The 23330-nt window shown below is 44.6% G+C and overlaps 6 protein-coding genes across 6 annotated transcripts; 3 read left to right on the plus strand and 3 right to left on the minus strand.

Annotated features, from left to right (window-relative positions):
• Positions 1-434: 434 nt before the first annotated feature.
• Positions 435-1808, plus strand: PUMCH_001413 (uncharacterized protein; the record flags this gene model as incomplete). The annotated part of the gene is made up of 1 exon (XM_063020464.1): positions 435-1808. The coding sequence occupies one exon, from the start codon at positions 435-437 to the stop codon at positions 1806-1808; it is 1374 nt and encodes a 457-aa protein (XP_062876534.1).
• A 155-nt stretch (positions 1809-1963) lies between these two features.
• PUMCH_001414 (uncharacterized protein) lies at positions 1964-4126 on the minus strand (the record flags this gene model as incomplete). Its single annotated transcript, XM_063020465.1, has 1 exon — positions 1964-4126. One exon carries the CDS (start codon positions 4124-4126, stop codon positions 1964-1966), a length of 2163 nt encoding a protein of 720 aa, XP_062876535.1.
• Positions 4127-5161: 1035 nt separating this feature from the next.
• Positions 5162-5872, plus strand: PUMCH_001415 (uncharacterized protein; the record flags this gene model as incomplete). Its single annotated transcript, XM_063020466.1, has 1 exon — positions 5162-5872. One exon carries the CDS (start codon positions 5162-5164, stop codon positions 5870-5872), a length of 711 nt encoding a protein of 236 aa, XP_062876536.1.
• A 2637-nt stretch (positions 5873-8509) lies between these two features.
• On the minus strand, positions 8510-9613 carry PUMCH_001416 (uncharacterized protein; the record flags this gene model as incomplete). The annotated part of the gene is made up of 1 exon (XM_063020467.1): positions 8510-9613. One exon carries the CDS (start codon positions 9611-9613, stop codon positions 8510-8512), a length of 1104 nt encoding a protein of 367 aa, XP_062876537.1.
• A 5897-nt stretch (positions 9614-15510) lies between these two features.
• Positions 15511-17199, minus strand: PUMCH_001417 (uncharacterized protein; the record flags this gene model as incomplete). Its single annotated transcript, XM_063020468.1, has 1 exon — positions 15511-17199. One exon carries the CDS (start codon positions 17197-17199, stop codon positions 15511-15513), a length of 1689 nt encoding a protein of 562 aa, XP_062876538.1.
• Positions 17200-21663: 4464 nt separating this feature from the next.
• PUMCH_001418 (uncharacterized protein) lies at positions 21664-22530 on the plus strand (the record flags this gene model as incomplete). The annotated part of the gene is made up of 1 exon (XM_063020469.1): positions 21664-22530. One exon carries the CDS (start codon positions 21664-21666, stop codon positions 22528-22530), a length of 867 nt encoding a protein of 288 aa, XP_062876539.1.
• Between the last annotated feature and the right edge of the window lie 800 nt (positions 22531-23330).

A 23330-nucleotide genomic window follows, 5' to 3' on the forward strand; every position in this document is an offset into this window, starting at 1 on the left:
CTTAGTATCGTAGCGAACACCGCCCATAAGGGCAGTCTGCCCGATGCATTTCCGAACATAATAAATTCAGAATGGAATAAATAGGAAGCAAGCAGGAAAATCGAGACAGTGTGATTATCATTTTCTGGTACCATTCAATAATATGGAGTTGATCTCTTAACACAAGTATCTGTGGATCAAATACCTCAAACCAAAAGCTTCACTGGATAATATAAATTTACCAAACCGATAGAATAAAGCTAAATTCATTCCCCTCTCTTTCCCTCCAAAATCTCACTCTCATTTCTTCTTTCGTGTTTCTGTGGGGCACCTACATACAGCCATATCAACACTTTTCAACTCATCCTATCCACCACCAACACCTAATCTCACCCGGTGCTCAAAACACAAACAAACCCTGGACGCTGATAGGTCGCTCGCCCGTAAATTAAGCCATGGTACAGATAAACGAGGTCAAGGAACACAACCCCAGAGAGGCAAGAACCGCCGCTCACACCCACATCAAAGGTTTAGGCTTAGATGAGCACGGACTTGCGAAAAAGATCGATGACGGGTTCGTCGGACAAACAGAAGCCCGTGAGGCATGTGGTATTCTTGTAGATTTGATCAAAACAAAGAAAATGAGCGGGAAAGCCATTCTTTTGGCCGGTGCACCAGGAACAGGAAAGACGGCATTGGCCCTTGCCATTTCCCAGGAATTGGGACCAAAAGTTCCCTTTTGTCCGATCGTTGGAAGCGAGTTGTTCAGTGCGGAGGTCAAAAAGACTGCTGCATTGATGGAGAACTTCCGTAAGGCCATTGGTTTGAGAATCAAGGAAACTAAGGAGGTGTACGAGGGTGAGGTGATCGAGCTTTTGCCTGAGGAGGCCGAGAACCCATTGGGAGGCTACGGAAAGACCATCTCACACGTTGTTGTGGGTTTGAAAACGGCCAAGGGCACAAAGAACTTGCGTTTGGACCCAGGCATCTACGAAAGCATCCAGAAGGAGCGCGTGGCTGTCGGAGACGTGATTTACATCGAGGCCAACACAGGAGCTGTTAAGCGTGTGGGCCGCTCGGATGCTTACGCCACGGAATTCGATTTGGAGGCTGAGGAGTACGTCCCTTTGCCAAAGGGTGAAGTTCACAAGAAGAAGGAGATCGTTCAGGAGGTCACTTTGCACGACTTGGATGTTGCCAATGCTCGCCCACAAGGCGGTCAAGACGTGCTCTCCATGATGGGCCAATTGTTGAAACCTAAAAAGACCGAGATCACCGACAAGTTGCGTACTGAGGTGAACAAGGTTGTTGCCAAATACATCGACCAGGGTGTTGCTGAGCTCATTCCTGGTGTTTTGTTCATTGACGAGGTCAACATGTTGGACATCGAGATTTTTACTTACTTGAACAGGGCTTTGGAAAGCTCAATTGCCCCAATTGTCGTGTTGGCTTCCAACAGAGGAATGACCTCCATTAGAGGAACTGACGACCCTACGCGGTACCCACATGGCTGCCCTCCAGACTTGGTGGACCGTCTCTTGATTGTAAAGACATTGCCTTACCAAAAAGATGAAATCAGAACTATCATTTCTAAGAGAGCCAACTTGGAGGGCTTGGTCTTGGCTGCTGACGCTTTGGAAAGATTGGCAGAGGACGGTGTGAGAAGCTCTTTGCGTTATGCATTGCAGTTGTTGGCTCCTGCTGGCTTGTTGAGCAAGACTGCTAACCGCGCCGAGATCAACGTCGACGATGTTGAGGAGTGCGAGACTTTGTTTTTGGACTCCACGCGGTCTGTGCAGATATTGGAGAATTCCAAGGGTTATTTGTAAACTAGGTTCACTTGAGGAGACGTAAGTATAAAAATATAGAGATAAACACGCGAGTGGTGACATGTGAGAATGAGCTTAACATCCGGTGGGAAGTTCTTTTACTAAAATCGTGTTTTAGGTTCTATTGTATTCGCACTACGTACGACAATTGAAAATTATGAATCCATCTTGCCCAACTCCGAAATCTCGTCTAAGAACTGTGTAGCCGTCACTATGTCAGTGCTTCCATAAACAATTCTCTTTGCCTGTTTGTTTGGTTGAGATGCCCATTCTGTAAGGTTGTGATACTCCAAATTGTTACCTCCGCCCACAACAAAAACGATGGCCTCTTCATAGCTTTGACGCTTAGGGGGCTTAGTATGACCTCCTCTTGACTTAGGATCAAGGTACAAATAGTCGTCTGTCACGAGCACCGATCCGGAGCCTGCCAGAGCTGGGTCCATGATTGCTTCGACGACATTTGTGATAGGAAGGTTCTTTTTATCAGGTAACAATTTCTTCAAGCCACTGGCCAAAGAACTGAAGCCCTCGGAGATTCTGCCTTCTGTCAAGCCATACAACTTGGAGGACAATCCATTGAATAGTGCGGAATTGTTTTGAAGAGATGCCAGCGCATTTGAAGTCTTTTCATCGTTTAATGCAGCGTTCTTAGAGAGGTTATGGAGATGTTTCAATTTGACAATGTAGCGGAAAGAGGCCATGTCAAGATGTGGGTATTTGTCTTTGAATACATCCTCGCACTGAGTGACAAAGCTTTGTGGCAAGTCAGTCATAAGATTGAGAATCAAAAAGGTACGCAATTTGTCTGTTTCGTTGGAGCGAGCAGAATCAGTCTTCAAGAGTTGCAAAAATTCTGCTTGAACCTTAGGGTCTGAGTAATTCTGCTCAATCTCAAAGAACTTATCTAGCGAACGAGCCTCTAATTCCTTTAAAAGAGACGCTAAAACGTCCATGTGCATATCCAAGGTAAGTTTTCTTGCTCTCATGTCTTGTAAAGCATCTACACCTTCTTTCATTGACGAAAGGTCATTGATGGCATTTGGATCAACTTCGTTTATGGACGAAGCACCAGTCTTGCTAGTGATCACCTCAGCTTCCTTTTTATATGCGTTCAACTCGAGATCGGCATTTTCCACGACGTCTGGGAAGGGCAATTGCGAGTTTTTATTCCAAAAAAAGTCGCGAGGGTCTACGTCATACTTAACTTTCTCTGGAACAGACGAGCCATCCTTGTACTTGTGAATAATAATTCCGTTTCTGCGCAACTGAAACACATCACTCACCATACATTGATAGATCCACGAATGCGAGAACATCGAAGCCATATCGATGTTTCTATCCAAAATTACAAGCACAGGTCTTTGCAGGATCTGCGAAGTCACGCCGCGGAAGTTTGTAACGTAGTCGCGCAACTTCATATCCAATTGTGTAGCGACTAGTTCTGCAGGACCCTTCTGCGGGCACCGAATGATGGGGATGGCTTCCATAGTGATAAGACTGGCAAGAAGGCCATCCGCAATAACATCTGCGAGTTTATGGATTTGATCCTCTGTTGTTGCTGGACTGTTGAACTCACGGAACACCTTTGGGATATCAAGCGAAAACAAGTTCGGCTCTGTGACTACAAAGTCCAAGAACTGATCGTAGACCTGTTTAATTTTATGGCCCTTCCCACTCAAGGACACTCTCTTTGCAAAATCTTCCAAAACTTCCCTCTTGATCGACAGGGTAAAGTTGACGTAGAACGACTCGTACTTCTCACTCTCGAGATCCGCAAGAATGGCAGAAATATTTTCTGCTGTAGGCTCTACGAAATAAATCACCGGCACATCCGGTAGAGGAGGTCTTGGGCCCCCAATTAGCTTAAATACTGTAATTCCACATCTGAGTAGGTCATTGACACGCAAAACAGAGGAAATCACGGGTTCGGACTTGGAATCAAAAACCAAAACTTTCCACACAATTTGCTCGTTCTTGGAGGCTAGCGTGAGGTCTGCATCACCGTCCTTGTTAAGGTGGAGCATGCGTTCCAATGCATCTGGGGTTAGTATACGAATAGATACGGGAAAACACGAGGAAATACGAGGTAAATACGAGGTAAACACGAGGGGGCTATATAGGATATGAGCCCTGCCGTGTTTGTCTGCAAGACATACGAATCTGCCGCTCCCGGAGTGTGAGGCTTTCAATGGACATGTTGCTGGTCTGGAGAGTAGATGGTACGTGGAATTATGTATTATGGGGTTGATGTGTGGTGTACGGGTGTGTGGTTTGAAGGGTGTGGAAACCATCATATTTTTTGTAAGTTGTTGCAACATTAATTTTTTTTCGTTTTATGTTTGTAAGTTAGTTGCTGTCGGATAGTTTGTGGTGCCTTTTTTGGATGAAGTATTCAAAGTTTGAAATGTGATCTGGCGGTGGATGGATGCAAATAGTAAAAGGAGTGGTTGATGAGAGGTAATTTATATCTCATGTTGGTAATATTCCGTTTTCGTCTGTACACACAATGGGTTCTGATAACCAGTCTTAGACTGCTTTCTGGGACCGGAAACGATCGTAAACTTTGTTCTGAAGCTTGTCGGCTTCATGATTGAATTTCTTCTATTAAAAGTGTGTAATTACGGCTTCCTTTTTGTTCACTACTACCTCGACTTACTTGAAGATTGGTGGTATTAAGCTAGGGGCCTAGAATCTCACAAAGCGACAATTGGCGGTGCTTCGGCTCGGAATCTTTTGAACCCGATCACCTCTAGGGAATGCCAGACATACTTTCAACCAATTATAGGTAGTATGGATATACGGCGCCATGGTTTAAGTCACCGGATGTAACATTGTGTTGCTATATCGAATCGCGTTTCTATGTTACACTCAGCTATCCAATGTAACACTGGGCTACCTATGGTCTTGTTACAGTCGATGATCATTTTAGCTGTCCTTGCATTACGTTCTCCAATTGTTTTTTTTTGTTATTTCTGACTCTCAGTTTGATGCTCGTTTTGTGCTACATTCAACGGCATCCCTTCCATCTTCAATATTTTGCCCAATTCAACTCGATTCCTGCCGCTTTGATTTGCATCCTATCTCTTTTCTGTATTTGACCAGTAAGTGTAGCTGTATTGCTAGTGTTTCAATTCCACATTCTCCTTCAGTTCTTCACACATTTCTTTCATTCAACCGCAGTCTGCCTAAATCAAGACTTGTTTTCCGGAAGAGCATTGCGATCGCAAGACCTCTAGCATCCGATCAATTTCAGATTGAGCGGAGTTCAAAAATCTACAACAAAATCGTTTTGCTTCCTTAAATTCTCGGCGGTTCTAGCTGTGAATCCGGATTTCGCTCGGCGCAACAACATCATGCATGATACAATTTCAACAATTGCACCAAGAACCAATTTTGCGCAATCGCAAGAAAAACATCAACTCATTTTCTTCATGAAACGCAGTTCACCATCACTCTGCCTGTCTCCAAATCTTCGGTTAGACATGCAACACAGACATCCGCGGATGACCCGAAGGTGGGACATGACACATCATCCCAAGAAGGTCGTGTTTATGCACCGTTCGTCCCTTGTGGCGCGTGCAGGCAATAGAGAAATTACCCAAATTGGGCACGTTGCAGGGGCAACGGAGGTGGTGATATACATGCGCACTTCGTTGCAGGGGCAACAAGCTCAGACGCAGCACCGATCCGTGCACACACGGCCTGGGCGGCAAACATTGCGTCAGTTTATTGTGCCGCTACGCAGGTGGGTCATATACGCGAGGCGGTTAAAAGGCGGCCAGGGCAAATCGTCGTTATACAACCGCCCTCCTCCCCTCCCTTTAGTACCGAACAATCCTTTATCGCCCTTCGCCATCAAAATACGCCGTCTGCCTCCTGATGGGAATGCTTCTTTGGTCAAGGCGTTGCGAGCTAAGTGTTTCTCTATCGTCCTGCGTGCACTCCCCTCGGCTCCATCGTCCTTTTCGTATTTTCTTCACTCAAAGTTCGTATTTGCACTCCAGAGGAAATCTGTCCATATGTACAGCCATGCACAATCTGATAACTCATCAACAGCTAGCTAGATGTAATAGTTAGCTCACTTGATTTGACGCACAAAGAATGTCGCAGTTAAGTGGCAGTAGAGGTAAAATATCTGTGGGGACGTAATGCATGATGCCCTTTCATAAATTTTTGTTTTTTTGCGCTGTTTTTCTGTTGTTGCCGCTGCAGTGCGTTCGGAGCCATGCTCTTTTTCACTCTCCATTGCCCATGATGCAGGGTACGGCTGACGTATTGGATATTTGTATGGGTGGAACAAGAAAACCGCATCGGAGCATCGGCATGAGCGAAATTTCTTGCTCATGCCGATGCCTTGGTAATTGTGTCTCATGAGAGAATCGATTTGCGCTTGCGTGTATCTTGATTCATCCCAAGATGCTGTATCTTCCCCTATTCCGAGCTTCTCTTTTCTTGGTGCGTTGCGGCTAAATGGTTTTGATGGCTCCAGCAGTAAAGCCGCGATGCATCGTACTTGTGCAAAGAAATACGATCAGGCTCACGAAAGAGACAGAGGTCTAGCCGAATACAGATTGGGCGTCTTGATCTTATCAAGTCACCCATTTTGTGACTTTTGTCATAAAAATGCGCTTGCTGCGTTTGTTGCGCGCGGGTAGGTCTTGTCAAGTGCGATGTGGATGTTCCGTGTTGCAAATTGGTCATACATAGAACTCTGGCAAAATTCCGAAATGCCACTTAATCTCGGTCACTCATCCTACTGTTTGATATCTTAGTAAGTTTTTCCAAGGCTGCTAACTGGCTGGCACGCTTGATCACATCTCCGGAATAACACGTAATTCCGTTTCACTAACGGTTAAGCAGACGTTCAAAGGTAAATGCCGTGTCTGCAGTTATTTAAAAACAGGGCTACAAATAGCTGTTCGCAATGTTTTGGGGGGTTGCAGTTCTGACTGCGTCATCGTGTATTAGAAACACTGTGGCCAAGTTAGCCGTTTCGAGATTTCAACAATCTTACCTCGCTCACTCGAATGTCGCATATATAGTGGTTAGCAACATTGTAGCAGACCATGATCTCCCTGTATTTTTTAGTATTTCATATCTGCCCTTGGCCTCCTTTGCTCCAATAGGACACACTAGGGGCTTTGAAAAATGGATAACAATTCCCGGAGAGTGATCAATCCTTTTTATATATCCGATAGGAGTCCCAAAACTTTTCAAAACAATCCCATGTGAAGATTCATTTGATTTTTGCACTTTTGACACGTCGCTTGCTTTTCGTTTTGTGCTTATGTGGCTTTTGATCGCCATGGGTAGCTTTCAAAACCGCATTTGCAGCTAGTGAGCCTATTTTTTCTAATCAAAAGAAGTTACCAAGCTTTCCAGTGTTCTCTAGCTCTTGCGATAGTTCTTTTGAGAGGCTTTGTATGGCCCAAGGAATTTTAAGGCAAGTATCTATCACGATCGAATAGTACTCACAACAACAAGACCAAAACCACCAGAATAAAGAAATAAAACCAACGTATAAATCACGCACATGTTAAAACGTCAAAGATCAAAGAGATCTTACAATCGCAAAGATATCAAGTGTCCTTTGGCCCAATAAATATCAATTCTCTATCGTCACAGCCGCCAGTAAAAGAGAAAAGCGAATACCCAATGATACACAAACAAAGCATATTTTGCTATTCGTCCCACTTTAAAGTACATTGCGCATGCTTCAAACGTATATGTCTGTCAACTGTAGTTGTTATCAGTGCTTTTGAACGGGGTTCCCACACTTGTCCATGAGGTCACCAAAGCACAACGTTTGACCTTGCGTATGTCCAAATAAGAAAAGAACATAATGTGTTGACGGCATAGTCCCTTTTTGTGACGCATTCTCCTGAAGGGCTGATCGAATGTATCAAATGGACCGGAGCCTATCATAGGTGAACATCTTTCACGTGTCAAGAATCTTGAAAATAGATATCGTCAGATGACAAATTTTGATTTCTCCAGCTGTTATTGCCAATGCCGCTTTCATTCCAAAGCAATTTATTAATGCTCTGTGTAACAATCACTCAACTGGGTAGTACATAACTCAGATTCTACAGAATGTGTAATAAAAACAATATAGTATTGCCCTCATAAAAAAATCCAAGAATTAATCCAAGCAGTAGCTTGGTCGGCGCATTGCCAATAAATATATACAATCTAAATTGTGCTTTTTTTCATTTAGTTGATAGGAACGAACGGTAATTACATCCTATGGTCAAGTTCCAGGAGTATATAGTACAAGTCGTACTTTTATTGGTGTGCAGAGTCAAATTCAGGTATTAACCGTTGACATCGTGCGTTGTGATAGGTATTGTAAGACACCAATTGATGTATGAGTAAAGTGTCGACATTCAAGAATGGTCCTCAGACGGATCGATGAGACGAGTCGGAGGTGGGAAACTAGAGTTTGACAAGAAGAACCTCACAACGTCATGAGCTTAGAAATAGGAAGCATTTGCCAAAGTTCTAGATTCCGAAAATGAAACGTAGGTGCCTAGACAAGCAAAAAAGACCGCGAGACGTATTTAGAGTCACTTGCAAGAACATTATGCAGAATCAATTCTTACATAATAGGTATCTCAGAGCATCACAGGTCGTACATTTTCTTGTTGGTGGGTTCACCTCATCACGGTCGCGATAATAATAGAGAAAAAACCGACCAAATTTCAGTTGCTACGGTATTCGACGATGCCTCGTAGAACCTTGATCTTGCCGTATACATCATGGTCGATCATATTCTCCTCTCTTTTCACCTCCTTCGGTTTGTTTTTGTGTTCAGTTCCCGGCTTGGGCCATACGCAGTTTAAGCCGAGACGCAGACACTCTGTGCACTTCGGCTTTGACTCGCAACACCGTTTCTTGCGTTGCCTGCAGGTTAGACAGCCCATGCGTGAGCGCTTAGTGACCTTACTCGAAGAGTTAGTGGAGCTCAATGCAGGTGCATGAGGAGAAGCGTCCTTAGGCACAGGAGTGCCCACACTTGAGGACTTTGATGGTTTACGCTTCATTGAAGGCTGCAGTTCCGCCACTACTTGTTGTTGTTGTTGGATTTGATGGTCCTGAGGCTGCGGTTGCGCAATATGTTGTTGCTGCTGTTGATTAAGCGACTGCTGCTGAGCTGGGCCTTCACCGGGCTTACGTAATCCAACAGCTAGTTGGTCCCATTGATCTGGATGGAGCTGGAAGTTCTGGCCCTGATAGTTTGGATATTCAGACGACAACTGTGGATGATGCGGATGAAATCCAGGCGGATAGGGCACCTGCATGTACTGCGGCGTCATCAAGCCGCCCACGCCGTTGTTAGGTTGATGTTGGGGCAACATGGGGGCGGTTGCCACTTGCAGACCGGGAACTGGAGCAAGACCTGCAATACCGGCTGTTGTGTGCAGAATCGACAGCGGGATTCCCACGCCTCCGTTGGTGGCACCAGAGCTCAATGCAGAGACACCCGTACCTCCAAGCGTCCCAGGCGGTGCAACAATGCCTGCAGGCGTACCTGCAGCGCCCGTAGTTGCATTCACAGATTGCCCCGCCTGCATCGCCTCTGTGCCGCTGGCTATTAGCGGTGACGCTCTTGTCACTTTCCCCATGGTCGACGAGTCGTAATCACTAGGAACATAGGGCCGTCCATAGGTGACTGCCTGCGCAGGAATTTGATATGTGTATTGTTGATCTGGTTTGATGGCTATGGGTGGGTTTCCTTGCGTTGGAGGGTTTTGTTGGTACCACGCCGGGTTCTGCCACTGACTCATCTGCCCTGTTAGTAACATATTTCTCAATTGGGGGTGAAGGGTATGGTGTCTGATTAGGAGGGTGTTCTGGATCCTATGAAATAGCCACCGACATCTGCGTGGTGACTTAGTCTAGTCCCAACTGTTCCACAGGTTATGAGGAGGGCATTGGTTGTGAGCACGCGTGATTAGGCTATTGAGAAGCAGTGTAGTGATTCAAAAGCTAAAGCGGTACTACCGATTCAATGAATAATGAAGAAGGGAAATGTGAAGCTGGGAACAGAAGCAAAGACACGTTATTCAAGTCGCATGGCGGCTCTTTGTGGACTTTGTGTTCCTTCACACTCTTCAAAGCCTCCATTTCCGGGTAGTCTTCCATCAACAACTCCGCCAACTATGAAATGAAATCGTTGATCGCATCACGTATTGCAATGCGAATAGCAGTTCCAGATCATGTGAAGGCATTGACATATATGAGTCTTGTTTGATTTGATGTTTCATCAAATGCGGAGATGCGTTTTAGCATGAATCGCACAAACAAATGCTAAATCATGGGAAATCAGCGGGGACAATCAGACACAGAGAATACATACGTTGGACTTGATAATGCGTGGGGACAAAATTGTTGGATAGGTGTTGCAAGGAAAGGGAATGGAAATGAGAGAACAAGACACAAGCGGAACTCAAGGTGGTTCGGGGAATGGCTTGGAAAAAAAGGGAATACGCAGAGGAGGGTTGTTGGTCACGGGACAGGGATTGAAAGTCGGGGACTGAATAAAAAGAGGCTGCAAAAGGTTTCTAGGAACAGTGAAATTTAGCTATGGGACTGGTTGGGCGGGAATGTGTTTACATATATATAGGGAGAGGAGTGTCAAAAGGGTCTATGAAGGATAATGCATTGGGAATCAGGGCCAAAAATGGACGCCGCCTGCACGCGCCTGGCGGCTAAGTGCACGCACCGCAACATGTCGCGGCTCGCTCTTCTCCCTCGGAGTCCCCCCTCTCCCCCACTCAAAGGTGCAGATACGCGGATAGCTCTGAGCTGCAGCCCTGGTCCGCGACATGCAGCCTCAGCCATGCAGGTCATGGGAGGCTGTGAGGTCTGCTGCATAGCGGCATACGTGCAGCGTTAAATTTGGCACTTTTCTTGGCCTTTTCGCAGCCTTCTTCCCTCCAGTGAATGAAAGCCTCATATTCTTCGTTTCCCTCGCTGCTCCGTCTTTTGCGCGCTCGAGTGGCCCATTTTTCGTACCTCTCGGCCGATCAAAGCTGTTTATGCCCGTTGAGTCGGATTTGCGCGTATTCGCCTAAGCCAACCAACTGCAAGGAATTTGAAGCGTGCTGCATAGCGGGCTAATATCCTGCACCTCTACCTGATTGGTGGATAAAAACGCTCCGGCGTTTCTCGCAGGCGTTTGTCCTGCAATCAGCACTTTCCGTATGGTGCCACTGAACTCTGAGACACCTTGCCCGGCACTAATCCACATATGAATAAAAATGAGCGCCATGGATTGTTTTACGGCGCCTGCTATGTTCACTTGTATCGTGTGTATGTAGAATGCGTAATATAGACATCGCACCTCCAGCCAGGCTCGCGACATTTATTGGATGACCAGACTACCAATTAAGCTCGCGTTTTCTGCAGGAGCATCGAACATGAGCGTATTTTCTCAATGGAGGCATGTGATTTAAAGAGAACCCCAGACCATGCAGGTTGGTAAGGACAATTGATGAAGGCCCTATTCAATGAATAATTTTTACATCTAATTGGCGTGCAAATTTATCTCAAACGATGTGAGCCTAGGTTACGAGCCGGTTGACTTATTGAACTAAAGAATGTCTCAAGGTGCGTGAAGCGCAAAAGAGTGCCGCCAAACCACTTGCATAAATCGTATACTAATGTATCCGCTGTGCAGGGGAAGGTGTGCAGATATGCTGCACCTAATTTGTACTGCACCATAGATATGCGTACTTCCCCCCCCACAAACCAAAGCTGCGTCTGGACGTCGATGCGCTTAACTGCGACCTCACGACATTTTATGCCTCTTCCCCTTGTGGCATCTACATGCGAATACTGTAGTGAGGTTTGGACCATAAACGTAAAGAAGCTCAATGTGGTTATTGACGTGTGTGAGTTTGCTAAAGCTTCGGATTTCCCCGGATCTTTTTCGCTATTTTTTTTGTCTCAACTTTCTCGTCTTGTAACACATTTTGGTTGATCTACATCTCGTAATTGGGATTAGGTGGTGGTTAGGTCCTCTTCCCAACTTTGTATTGGTCACAATGCATTCAGATGGGACAAAACGCATCACCTTCGCGACATACTGGACCGCCCCGGCGAGCCAATGCTTGCTGCGTATAGCTGAAAACAGCAGTCCTCATTCTTGTTCGATGTTCTATATTCCTTTCGGTCCTTAACCATCCACGTACCGAGAATAGAGACCTGGATATGAGATGTTTGAGCTGCATGATGATGGCCTGCATTGCGTGTATAGTGCATATCGATCATCATGTGCCGTAACTTTTGAATATTCTGCAGTTCATGAAAACTCTAAAAGTGGCTGTCACTGAAAATATTTTGATCAAGCAAGGCATCAACTGATCTAGAATAAATTTTGCGTCTTTGTACGAAAACGTCAATATCAAGACGTCAGTCCCTATTAGTTTTCGTACATGCTGATGGTTTTGAGGGTGTATTGGGGCTGAGCCCTAGGTGGATTGCCAAAAGCTCTGAAAATGAATAGACCATCTGCGAATATAGAACGAAAAAGACTCAGTGTAAAATTTCTGAGAAACCATCAGCTACGTAAATGTGTCGTTTGCGTAGTTTCTAGAGATATACAAGACACAATCAGCTATTAGGCAAAACACGTCTCAGAAGACGGTGTACATAATTAATGGATAAAGCCGGGTATTGTGGAAATAATGACAAAAAGAAAGTTTGATCTATAAAGGAATGAAAGAATTACACCAAAATAGTGTAGTATGTTCTTCTCTTGCAGCACTGCTTGTTTGGAGAAGTTCTTGTGATTCATAGCACGCGATGCATTGGGTTTGCCGCCAGCAGGTGTAGCTGCGCAAAACCGGCATCGGCACCATGAGTAGTCTTGTATTTGTAGAAATGAAGAGACTTGAATCGATTACCACGCTTTTGTTGTATTCAGAAGGAACGACGCCAATGAGGCCATAAGCATTTTCTCTATAGTATTTGGAAGAAAAATGAGCCATGCTCGTTTCACGTTCAGTTTGTAATCATCTAGACGGAAGTGCTGCTAATCTCATGTCAATCCATACAAAATGATGTTTTCATTTCTCCCTATGTGAGAGTTAGTGTGATGTTCGTTGAACTGTCGTGAGACTTGACGCCTAGTATCAAAGCGATCTGGTGATTATCATTGTGTCCTACGGTTCAAGCGATATTCGCTAATGTGGGCCGCAAAAAATTGACTCACAACAGACGAGAACACATTGGTTTAAGAGGACGTGAACCTCCGAATCTAGGTATCCCAATACTTCTACGTTGCAAAGTTTCGAATAAGAAACAACTCAACGTTTCATTTAGTGCTACTTCCGAATCTTAACTATTGATGTCTCTCAACGTCAGACTTGCTGGTGATTGTCAATAGTCTAGGTACTGTGAAGATTTCTGCAAACGAAATCTTTCAACTATCAATTATGATATGTATCACTTACACGGAATAAATCCAATTTTTTAAGACTCATCGTAATTACCTTTACTCTTTCAGTCTCGGATGCGCTCCGTAGAACTTAGATAAATGTCAAAAGTTCAGAATCCTACGTTGTCTTAACAACGCTGAAATACGCCTCGAGAGAGCACGACAACCAAAAATCACTACAAAAATCGAAGAAAACCAACTCCCAACCCCTCAACCTGTCTTTTTCGTCTGTCGTCACTTCTGGGTGCTCTAGAGCGATATCAAACCATTCCGCCCAACGACAAAGAAACATTCTGTATCATAGAATAAATTTGAAACTAGAACGACAAAAGTAAAGTTACGATAAGATATCTTCCATTCATAACCGAACGCAGCTCCCAATTTCATACTAATAGACTTCCGTACTAGGAACTCTAAAGCCAATTGCAGACATTCCGCTCCTATCTATAACCGTAAGTGCGCAAAGCAACCGCTCAACGTTTCCTGTCTTATCATATCCGTTGAGACCTTCGGCCCTGGATCAGCTAACTCAATGGGCGTCGTTTCCCACTCGGGAATGACCCAAAGCGGAAAGGGACGCGCGGCTGCCATAAACAGATGATACAACGGTGCAAGACGCTGGGCCGTATATGCCGGTTTCTGCAGTGAGGCTTAAAAGGTTTCATAACCCATTGCTGAAGGAAAATGTCGTTCTCGCTGCAGCCGCGTTGCATGTCGTCATGCATGCTGTTTCAAAAAGACGGCTGTCGCACCCTGCAACTCATCCATACCTTCCCAAATAGGAAATATTCTATGTTCAAGCAACAGTGTGCTCTCTGAGCCAAACAATGTAAACTTCAGGTTGTTAGGTCTGATGTTCTGGTGGTGTCTGAAACACTGAGGTCACCAATACTTTTTGGCCGAGTGTGAGGTTTTGAGACTTTATTAGCCCGCAACTTATTTCTATCTTCTACTTCGTGAATGGAAACAGGTGGCTTGTTCTTATCATGATTTAAATGAGATCTGCACATTTTGTTCATGACATTTCAATTGTAAGGGAGGCTCGGCAATTCTCGAGTCAACTCTTCTCCGCCGTAAAGACTACTCGTCAACTTCAATACAATAAATTTCAAAACAACGGTTGGAACTTTTTTTTTTTGCTTTCTGTTTTTTGCCCGAGGTGCTTTTTTTTGCATGATAATGATTATGAGCTTCTAGGTATACGCAGGTGATTATATCTGCAATTGGTGCTTTTGAACTTTAGGAGTGGTGTCTTGAAGGTTACGGAGAACGTAGGCTGTCTGTTATCTCTTTTCTTACATATGGAGCTAGAGTTCGTGGTGATATTTACTACTTTTTTTTATCCTCTTTTCTATACAATTGTTTGCATAACTAAGAAGTACTTAGGATTCCGGATTTGTAAAAGGATTTTCTATTCACTACATTATCGAAACGATGTAAATCCAGTTGTGAAAATCCATTCTCTCCTCAAGAGCTGCCTCTTCACTAATCTGGCTATGCTATCGAGTTGCCGGATGAATCTCTGAATAGTGAAAATTTAACTGGGTTCAGTACAATCTGTTCCGACCTACCATTTGGCTTCAAGTGGTGCTAGATTAATCGAGTATCGCAAGGCCTCTGTTGTTTGGTTAATTCGCCTCTGTTGTTTGGTTATTTCCTTTTATGTGATCTATCCAATACCTCTTTTTCGTTGTCTATCAATAATGATATGTTTTGACAAGTTAAACAATCGAGGAGCACCAAGAATTTCGATGCTCTTTGAAAACCTGTCGGCACGCATCTTATCTTGGACATCTTTGGTTCGCTTTGTTTATTCCACATTCATACGAACCTTTTTACATACTTGAAGTCTTATTGATGTTGGTGGGACTGGTTTGAAGATAAGTGCCGGGTAAAGACACCGAACAATAGTGCCCAAAATCTTGAGTGCCGGTATCAAAAATTCTTAGCCTTCGCCTAACCTCGCTCAAATGTACCAATGCCACTACCTCAGAGATATGTATCGTTCACTGGAGCAGAAACCTGTCCTCATTTGTTCTGTGCTAATGCCGCAGATAACGATCCAAGCAAATATTCGCTGCAGCAGACAACAATCGAACACTACGTGCCGCTGATCAAAAGCTAAACTGCATCTTGTATACTTTATTGACTCCTATCAAATGCATATCCCCTCATGAGAATGGAATGTCGTTGGAGTTTCCCGATTGTTCTTTATTCTATGTATATTTACCATTTAAATTAATCCTAAAGAATTTACTCTTACATCATTCCTGGCATTCCGCCCATTCCTGGCATGCCGGGAGCACCAGCGGGAGCGCCCTGAGGACCACCCTGTCCTGCTCTCAACGAGGACTTTCCAGCCTTCAAAAGCTCGTCACAAAGAAGAAGATTAGATGCGATACCTGTAGCCGCCAGGACGGCGTTTCTCAATACACGATAGGAATCCCAGACACCTTCCAAGGAAGGCTCAAGAGGCTCACCCGATACCAAGTCAACACCGACAACGTGACCTTCAAGAACCTCATCCTGACATGCAGAAACTGTCTCCAAAGCATCTAAACCAGCATTGGTACATAAGGTCTTAGGCACGACAAGCATGGCCTCAGCAAAAGCGGACACACCAGGCTTGTTTCTACCCTTGGCGATTTTAGATTGGGCCAAGTGGTGGTTGGCACTCAAGAAAAATGCACCAGCACCAGGAACCACGGCCGAGTCCTTGATGACGTTGGCCACAGCTCTCAAACCGTCACGGACGGCATTTTTTGTTTGTTGCACGACATGGTTTGTCAGTCCCTTGATTAGAATGGTAGAAGATTTGGCCTCTGTACACTCAGTGATGTAGGTGAATTTATCTTCGCCTATACTCTCCTCATAGACCAAACCAGCCCGGCCCAAGACAGCAGGGGACAAGTCATCCACAGAATTCTGTGCCTCACCTCCGACAATGAGCTGCAAACGTTCCATATTTCTACGCTTGGCTCTTCTCAAGGCCAAGATGCCGTTCTTGGCCAACACATCAAGTGACATAGGGTCGATTCCCTTCTGGTTGACGATGACAAAGCCATGCTCGCCGTCCAAGCCGCAAACCTGGTTCTTCAAATCTACAATCTTGCGCAATTTCTCGTCCACGAAACGACGTTCAGAGGCCACAAGCTTGTCACGCTGCTCAGCCAGGGAGTAGAAAAAGCCCAGGTTGACCTCTGTCTTCTCATACTCCAAGGAAACGTTCAACGTGAGAACAAAAGCATTGGCCACACGGCGCGGCATGTCTGGATGACGAGCGCCATGGTCCAAAACAAGTCCCCGCACAAGAGATGTGTCGGTAGCGTTTCCATGCTGCATGGTCATAATCTCTACCATATGAAGATCGATACTGCGCGAAATCTCTGTGCCCGACAAATCGCTCACGGAGAGAACGGCATCAGTCACAATTGGCGCCAACACGTCGGCCACCTCTGCGGTCACCTTCGTAGCTACAGACGTCCTAGCAACCTGGAGCAAAAACTCCCTATCGAAAGCAGCAGGGACGGTCTTGAACTCGTCCAAAAACTCCAAAGCAGCCTCGCGTGCAACATCAAAACCATCTACAATGACGCGCGGATGCACACCCTCGCCGATAAATCTCTCTGCCTGTTTCAAGAGTTCACCTACCAACAAAACCACGGTGGTAGTTCCATCTCCAGCGATCTCATCCTGGGCAGTGGCGGCACGTGCAATCATCACTGCCGTTGGATGCTGGATTTGCATCTCGGAAAGCAATACCTTACCATCCTTGGTGAGCTTTAGGTTTCCAGATCCGTCCACCAAAAGCTTAAGAGTTCCTTTTGGGCCAAGATTGGTCGCAAGCACTTGTTGGAGGCCCTGCGCAGCGGCAATGTTGACCTGAAGTGCCTGGTTACGTCTGACCAGCTCTGCCTTAGGATTAAGGAGTTGGATAGAGGAGGACATGATGTTGGATGGAGACGATTTTCAATGAGAGAGTGGTAATAAGGGTATGGGGTGGTCACGTGACCCGACTTATGGATAGCTGTGAATTTTCGTCAGAAGAATTAGACAAAAGAAATTTTGGGGATTTAAGGAGAGCTTTTATGGTTATTTAGTGGCGCGCAGTTTCGTTTTGTGGTAAGGTTTGGTCTACCTGATTGCGACGAAGTTGACAGTTAGACCAGACGTTCTGACAACGAAGAACATTCAAGGAAATTTCGCGTTTAGTTATTAAGAGGGATTTAATATTTTTGAGTGTTTATGTATGGAATTTGGCTATGGAAGTTGGCTAGAATTGTGCACGATAGGAACTACATACCTAGAAAACATGCTAGCCGTAGGTACTCTTAGCGCCGAATCTGATCAGTATTCAAAACAATCTTGTGCCGTTTCCAAAGAGTTTTGGATGTTCTTTGGATAATTCTTCGAATCTGAGTATTATTGATGGTGTCGAAAGAGTAGTCGGAAGATGTAGCCGATTTGAATAATGTGTGAGCTCAATGTAAAGATGGCGGTGCTACTCAGTAGTAGGTATTTGTTGCGGTCAAAGGACAAACTGGTTTCATCTAAGTTGGCAAAAACAACATTTTGAAGTGTATCCATACAAGCTATATCCGAATTCCCAGGATTGGTCGCTTTGTCACGAGTAATGCTTTGAGGATCATAAGGCAATACTATGGGTAGATGAATATCATTGGGGAAGATCGGGGACAAGATTCATCGAATTGGAGCAAAGGACTTAGCACTTTCTGACGGAAAACCATCCTCTCATTGAAACAATTTGCGAGCGACGTATTTGTGGGCCTGCTCGTTATTTAATCAGCATCGTCCCACATTTGTTGAACTCACTTACGTTAGGCGAAACAACCACTTTGACGAAAACAAATCGGGCCGAAGAGATTGTTTCTTTGGAGTTTGGCCCTTGATATACAAGCATTGTGAGTAGGTTCCGCTGTCTCGAGTCAGTACTATGTCGACTAATCCAATTACATCCACCGTATGGTCAACCACCCATCGACCTAAAGTAATTTAGAATCCAAAAAGGAATCTTTGAGGCCTGAACTCTTTCGGTTACATCGGTTCATTTATCGGAAAAGTCGATTCCATTGCTCCAGTTCTTCTCCCACATTTGTCGACGTTGGTCAAGCCAACATCGCTCAAGTCAATGGTATCAGTTCAATCGAGCACTAGTCTTCTTAATCGACTAAACAATGTGTTAAATCATATGAACTTAATTCAAGAAGTCAGCCCGAAGAGTACTTGCAAGGCTAATTCAGGGAATGATTTCTTTCAGTGTAGCACTCATGAAAAGCAATAAGGGTCAATAGAGTTTTATCCGATTGAGTTCCATGAGCGTATTATACGAGCCACTGACTTTTGTCAGCCGGGGGTAATCGGTCATTGGCATTTTTTCTTTTGGTATGAACCTTGGTCGAAGATCTTTGACATCCCAACAATAGAGCTCCGGAATGTCAACGAAGAAAAAAAAAACAAGCAGCCAACCAGAAGAAAAGAAAGCTCAAAACAAAAACTGCTCACTTTTTCGTGGCTGGTGTTACGGAAAGACTCATTAATTCTTCAGATCATCTATCATAACCCTCTACTCACAGGCTATAGTTTCCATAGTCCACGAAAGGTAAGGTGACAAGCTCAAAAGCTCAAAATTCCAGAAGAGAAGATTTTTAGAAAAAGATTCGGACACTCTTTTGTAGACTCAACATCATTGGCCATACCCGGCTTAGCGATAGTTAAATTTTCCGACCCTCTGAAATGCCAAATCCTCTCACGGCTCGTATTCAACATCGGTGTGCACCAACGATCTGTACGTCAAGAAATCGTGCATTCCCCTCTTTTTTATTCGAAGATACGGTCCGGCGCTAACGTGGCCAACAATTTGGGTCCAGCCTTGTGATACACAACACACCAGAGGTGGGATGGAGAACATTTAACCCAAACCACAGGAGTTCTCTATGCAAAACAGGCCGGGGACCCTAATCAAACAAGGCGTAAGGTTAGTAAGAATTGGCCTAAAGGGAGATGTAACACCGATTTTGAAGACGGCAAAGTTACCCAATGGGTATTAGAATCAACCTCTCATAGTGTCTTTTGCCAGGGGATAGCGATAAAAAAGGAAATAGCACCAAGACCGACTTTACAGGGACAACTTTTTTCGGCCACAGACATCGGCTACTCAATGGCTCCATCAGGATGCACTTGGATACCACCACATCAAAAGAAAGTAAAAAAAGGCATAGCCCAATGACCAATGGCCCAAATCAGACACAGCTCGCTAAAAGTTTAGTGAGCATGTCCCTGTATGGCGCCTATTTTGGGGCGATTAAGAGCCACAGTATACGCAATGCATGAAGATAGTGTCATACGCCTGCATGATCTTATTCAAAATCAATGTATAGTCTGTATATCGATCAATATGTATGCCACATGCATACTGCCGCGTGGTATGCGCGCCACCTGGCAACGCAAAGCGCGAATTTCAGACCGCATGATGTACACTGAGGAGAAGGTTTGGGACACCGAGGTTGCCGTCTCGATCCAGAAACATCGAGCCGGAGCCAAATACCAATGGTCATCAATTGCTGGTCGTATGATGAGCTTAACCCTGTTCGTGTGAAGAATTACAGGCGCATGCGGCCAAAATATTGTGGCTGAGCGTCTGTTATGAGACAGCCGACAATCTACACGTAAAAATGTCGCATCTGTTTGGCGGCTATATGCTGCTCCTGACCCGATTCGATTTCAATTTCGCAATGGTGCAGCAGATCTGTTGTCTACAGGCGCTTACTCTGATAGCATAGCAGTGGGTACTCCTTCGTTAATTGTGCGTGTTGCGCTTTTCCTTGCAAATATTAAGTAACAGAGGGTCTTCCGTTTTCGGCGAGAAGTTTTAGTAGCACATTAGTAATTTTGTAGAAGCGCCCATCCTTTCTTACGCGGGTTTTTTTCTCCGGTTACGATCGGCACAACATGGGCGAAAATTTTAGAAATCTTCAAATTGCTTGCACCGATAACCTAATAGCCCGCTAAGGCTGGTACCTATGTATCCAAACAAATAATTGCAATTGTTTAATATTACATATATCAAAATTATAGTAATCGTTTTTAGGAACAGGAGCACCGAAAAGGTTTGCCAGATAGACTCGGAATTGTTTTACCGATCCGAAAGGCCGATGGAGGAAACGAATCACAATGTCGTTCTCTTATCAGAGCTGCACTTATTATCTATGATTTCAATTGAAACTCTTGGTATTTTTTCAAAAGGGCTGTGGACATGGCACCCCGCCGCTACGGTGATGGAGAATGTTCAAAATAGATAACAGAAACGTGTTCGCAATATTGAAGAACCAAACCAGACTTTTATGTTTTCAAAGTCGAGGGAGGATGCAATCTTTCTGTTCATTTCGTGGAAGGAACTCCCACGACACCGATATTCCCCATAATCTCAGATCATTGCAAGATCTAAAAAAACCTCGACATTTTTCATCTTTCCTCATCACCCTGAGTCTGAACACTTTTGTCACAAGTTCGTGGTACCGTTGCGATGATTTGGCGCAGACTCACGGCGCCTAATGATTGTTCACGCCAGCGCCAGGGCTTCAATTCAGATCTGGGAAAAGCCGGACTGCAACGACGACCGGATTTCAGGTAAGACTTGATCTATCTAAATTTGAAGCCATTCAATTTTGGCATTGATGTTTTCTTTTATCTTCAGACGTAGGACCGAACTGCCTATTTGGGCAAGCTGGCACATCCCCGGGCCCATTGAAGCAAATGGCCCCTTAAATCCCCAAACCAGACCGGACCCATGTTTGGCATAAGTCTAGCCCAAGGCCGTTAAGAACAACAGAATTGAGTGATGGGGTCTCCTAACCTCCAAAAAAGGAGTCAAAGTTAACCCTGCGTGCCGTGCATAAATTGAAGCATTTGACCCAGCGCATGCTGCAATTGTTCTAGCGCGGCTGTTGTGTGGTTAAACTTTCTCTTCTCCTGACGTCGATGGAGATAATTAGACTTTTGCTCGGCGATTAGCGCCGCCGGCAGTAACAAAACAGAAACTATTTACGAGAAGCTTAATTCGCGCATCTGAGAACGTTGAAATCACCGCCTCGTGCATAAAGATGTTTGTATTTACGGGGTAGTTTATTTCAGTAACGATGTGCTGGTTATGCATGAATAAGGACCATTCTCTAGTTGATGGTAGATACAAAAATAGAATAGCCGAAATAATTGTCCCTGAAACCAAAATATGCATTTTAATTCATTAAGAGAACATATACTTCCCAATTATTTTCACTCCCATCACCCCACCACTCGCTCTTCTCTCTCAACTTCCTCTTTCTTGTTGTTTCTGCACTAAAACCAGTGTATGTATCTATAGCTTTGTAGTAGCAGTAGCACTAGCCAAAAGACATGAAGCTCTTTCAAAAGAAACCGCTTCTCTTGGGCCTGGGCATCTCGGGTCGGGTCTACTTGTACGAGTCAGAAAACAGCGTATATGTCGTAAAAGAGTACCATAGTAGAGAAAAGTATGAGTCACGTAGTGAATACAAAGAGCGGATTTTGCACGAGTACAGAATTTTGCGTCAGATTGAGCATCCAGGCTTTGTCAAGGCGTTGAAACATAAGCTGTCTCTTGGAGGGAACACAATCAAGGTGCAACTAGAGGCAGGCCACAAAGACTTGCGGTATCTTTTGAAGCAACGCAAAACGCTTCTCGCTGTCGATGAGGCTTTTTGTTTGTGGAAACAGATCTGCCTAGGGATCAGGTATCTCCACGAATTAGGCTATAGTCATCGAGATTTGAAGCTAGAAAACGTTGTCTTGAGCCGACGTTCAAATACGATCAAAATCATTGACTTAGCCACGGCCTCGTCCATAGAAAAGCCCGCTATTGGCTTGGTAGGCTCACTTCACTACATGGCGCCTGAGCAGGTCACCAAACTATCATACGATGGTGCCTGTTCCGATATGTGGTCTTTGGGAATTATACTATATTGTCTATTGTTGATGAACTTCCCTTGGAACACTGCTCAGCTATCTGACACGGTATATGCAAAGTATCTGGGCATGAACAGGGATGGACAGAGAGAAACTTTGAAAGACATGATGGAGATACTAGATTCGCTTGAGGCGCAACTGTTCGTGCAAGAATTGTTGGCAATTAATCCTGAACAGAGACTTACGATTAGTAAGCTATCAGAAGATCCGGCCTTTGTTAGTATCAGACACTGCAACGAAACAGAAGCGTGCAATGTAGCGCATAGCATTCGTGGTTAAAGATTAAAGACCGGAATTCTTTTGTCTTTGGCTTGGTAAGCGTGGCCAAGAATATCAGTGTGCTTAACCATCACATGTCGAGATAATGACAGACGTAGACGCAGACGCGGAAACTCTTCTGCTTCCTCACACTAAGTTTCTTGACATTCATTCCAATAGAATGCTCCGTTGGAGGCCTAATTTGGCCCAGAATCCGCGTTTCCCCTAACATGACGACTCACATTTGTATTCAACAGGATGTCCAGAGCCGTGTCTACTATCTATAAAGGGCTATAGTTCGACCCTGGAGAAAGAATCAAGTTTCATGGGAATTCTATACCATCCAATAGTCGCAGCAATGGAGCACTCATAGTCGGATATTTGCATTTGCGGGTTTGTTCGACTTCAGAGAATTGTAGCGCTGAGTCTTACTCGCTAAGTATGCTAGGATTCTCCGCAATTTTTCAAGCGCTAACTCAACATCATATTCAGAATATTCCACTTGAGTTTTTCATCTCTCATTGAGAACGAGCAGTTGCAAATACGTTCGTTTCCGTTTCTCTTCCGGGAATAGTAGCGCTAAGAACTAAACGACATCAAATCTTCCAACCAAATATTCCAATAATTATCTGAGCGTGCAAGAAATCAAAAATTTTCACTTTGATAATTCAAATCACTCCCTGTCATCAGGTTCGTCGCAGTCATCGGCCAGAGTCAACCCATGACTTCTCTCCGCCCCGCTTCCTAACGCCGTGTTCAAAAAAATTGTTGAGGATATCTCAAGTTAAGCAACATACGCATCTCAAAATTACTCACAATTA

Source organism: Australozyma saopauloensis, chromosome 2 (genome assembly GCF_035610405.1).
Source record: "Australozyma saopauloensis chromosome 2, complete sequence".
Taxonomy (NCBI): Eukaryota; Fungi; Ascomycota; class Pichiomycetes; order Serinales; family Metschnikowiaceae; genus Australozyma; species Australozyma saopauloensis.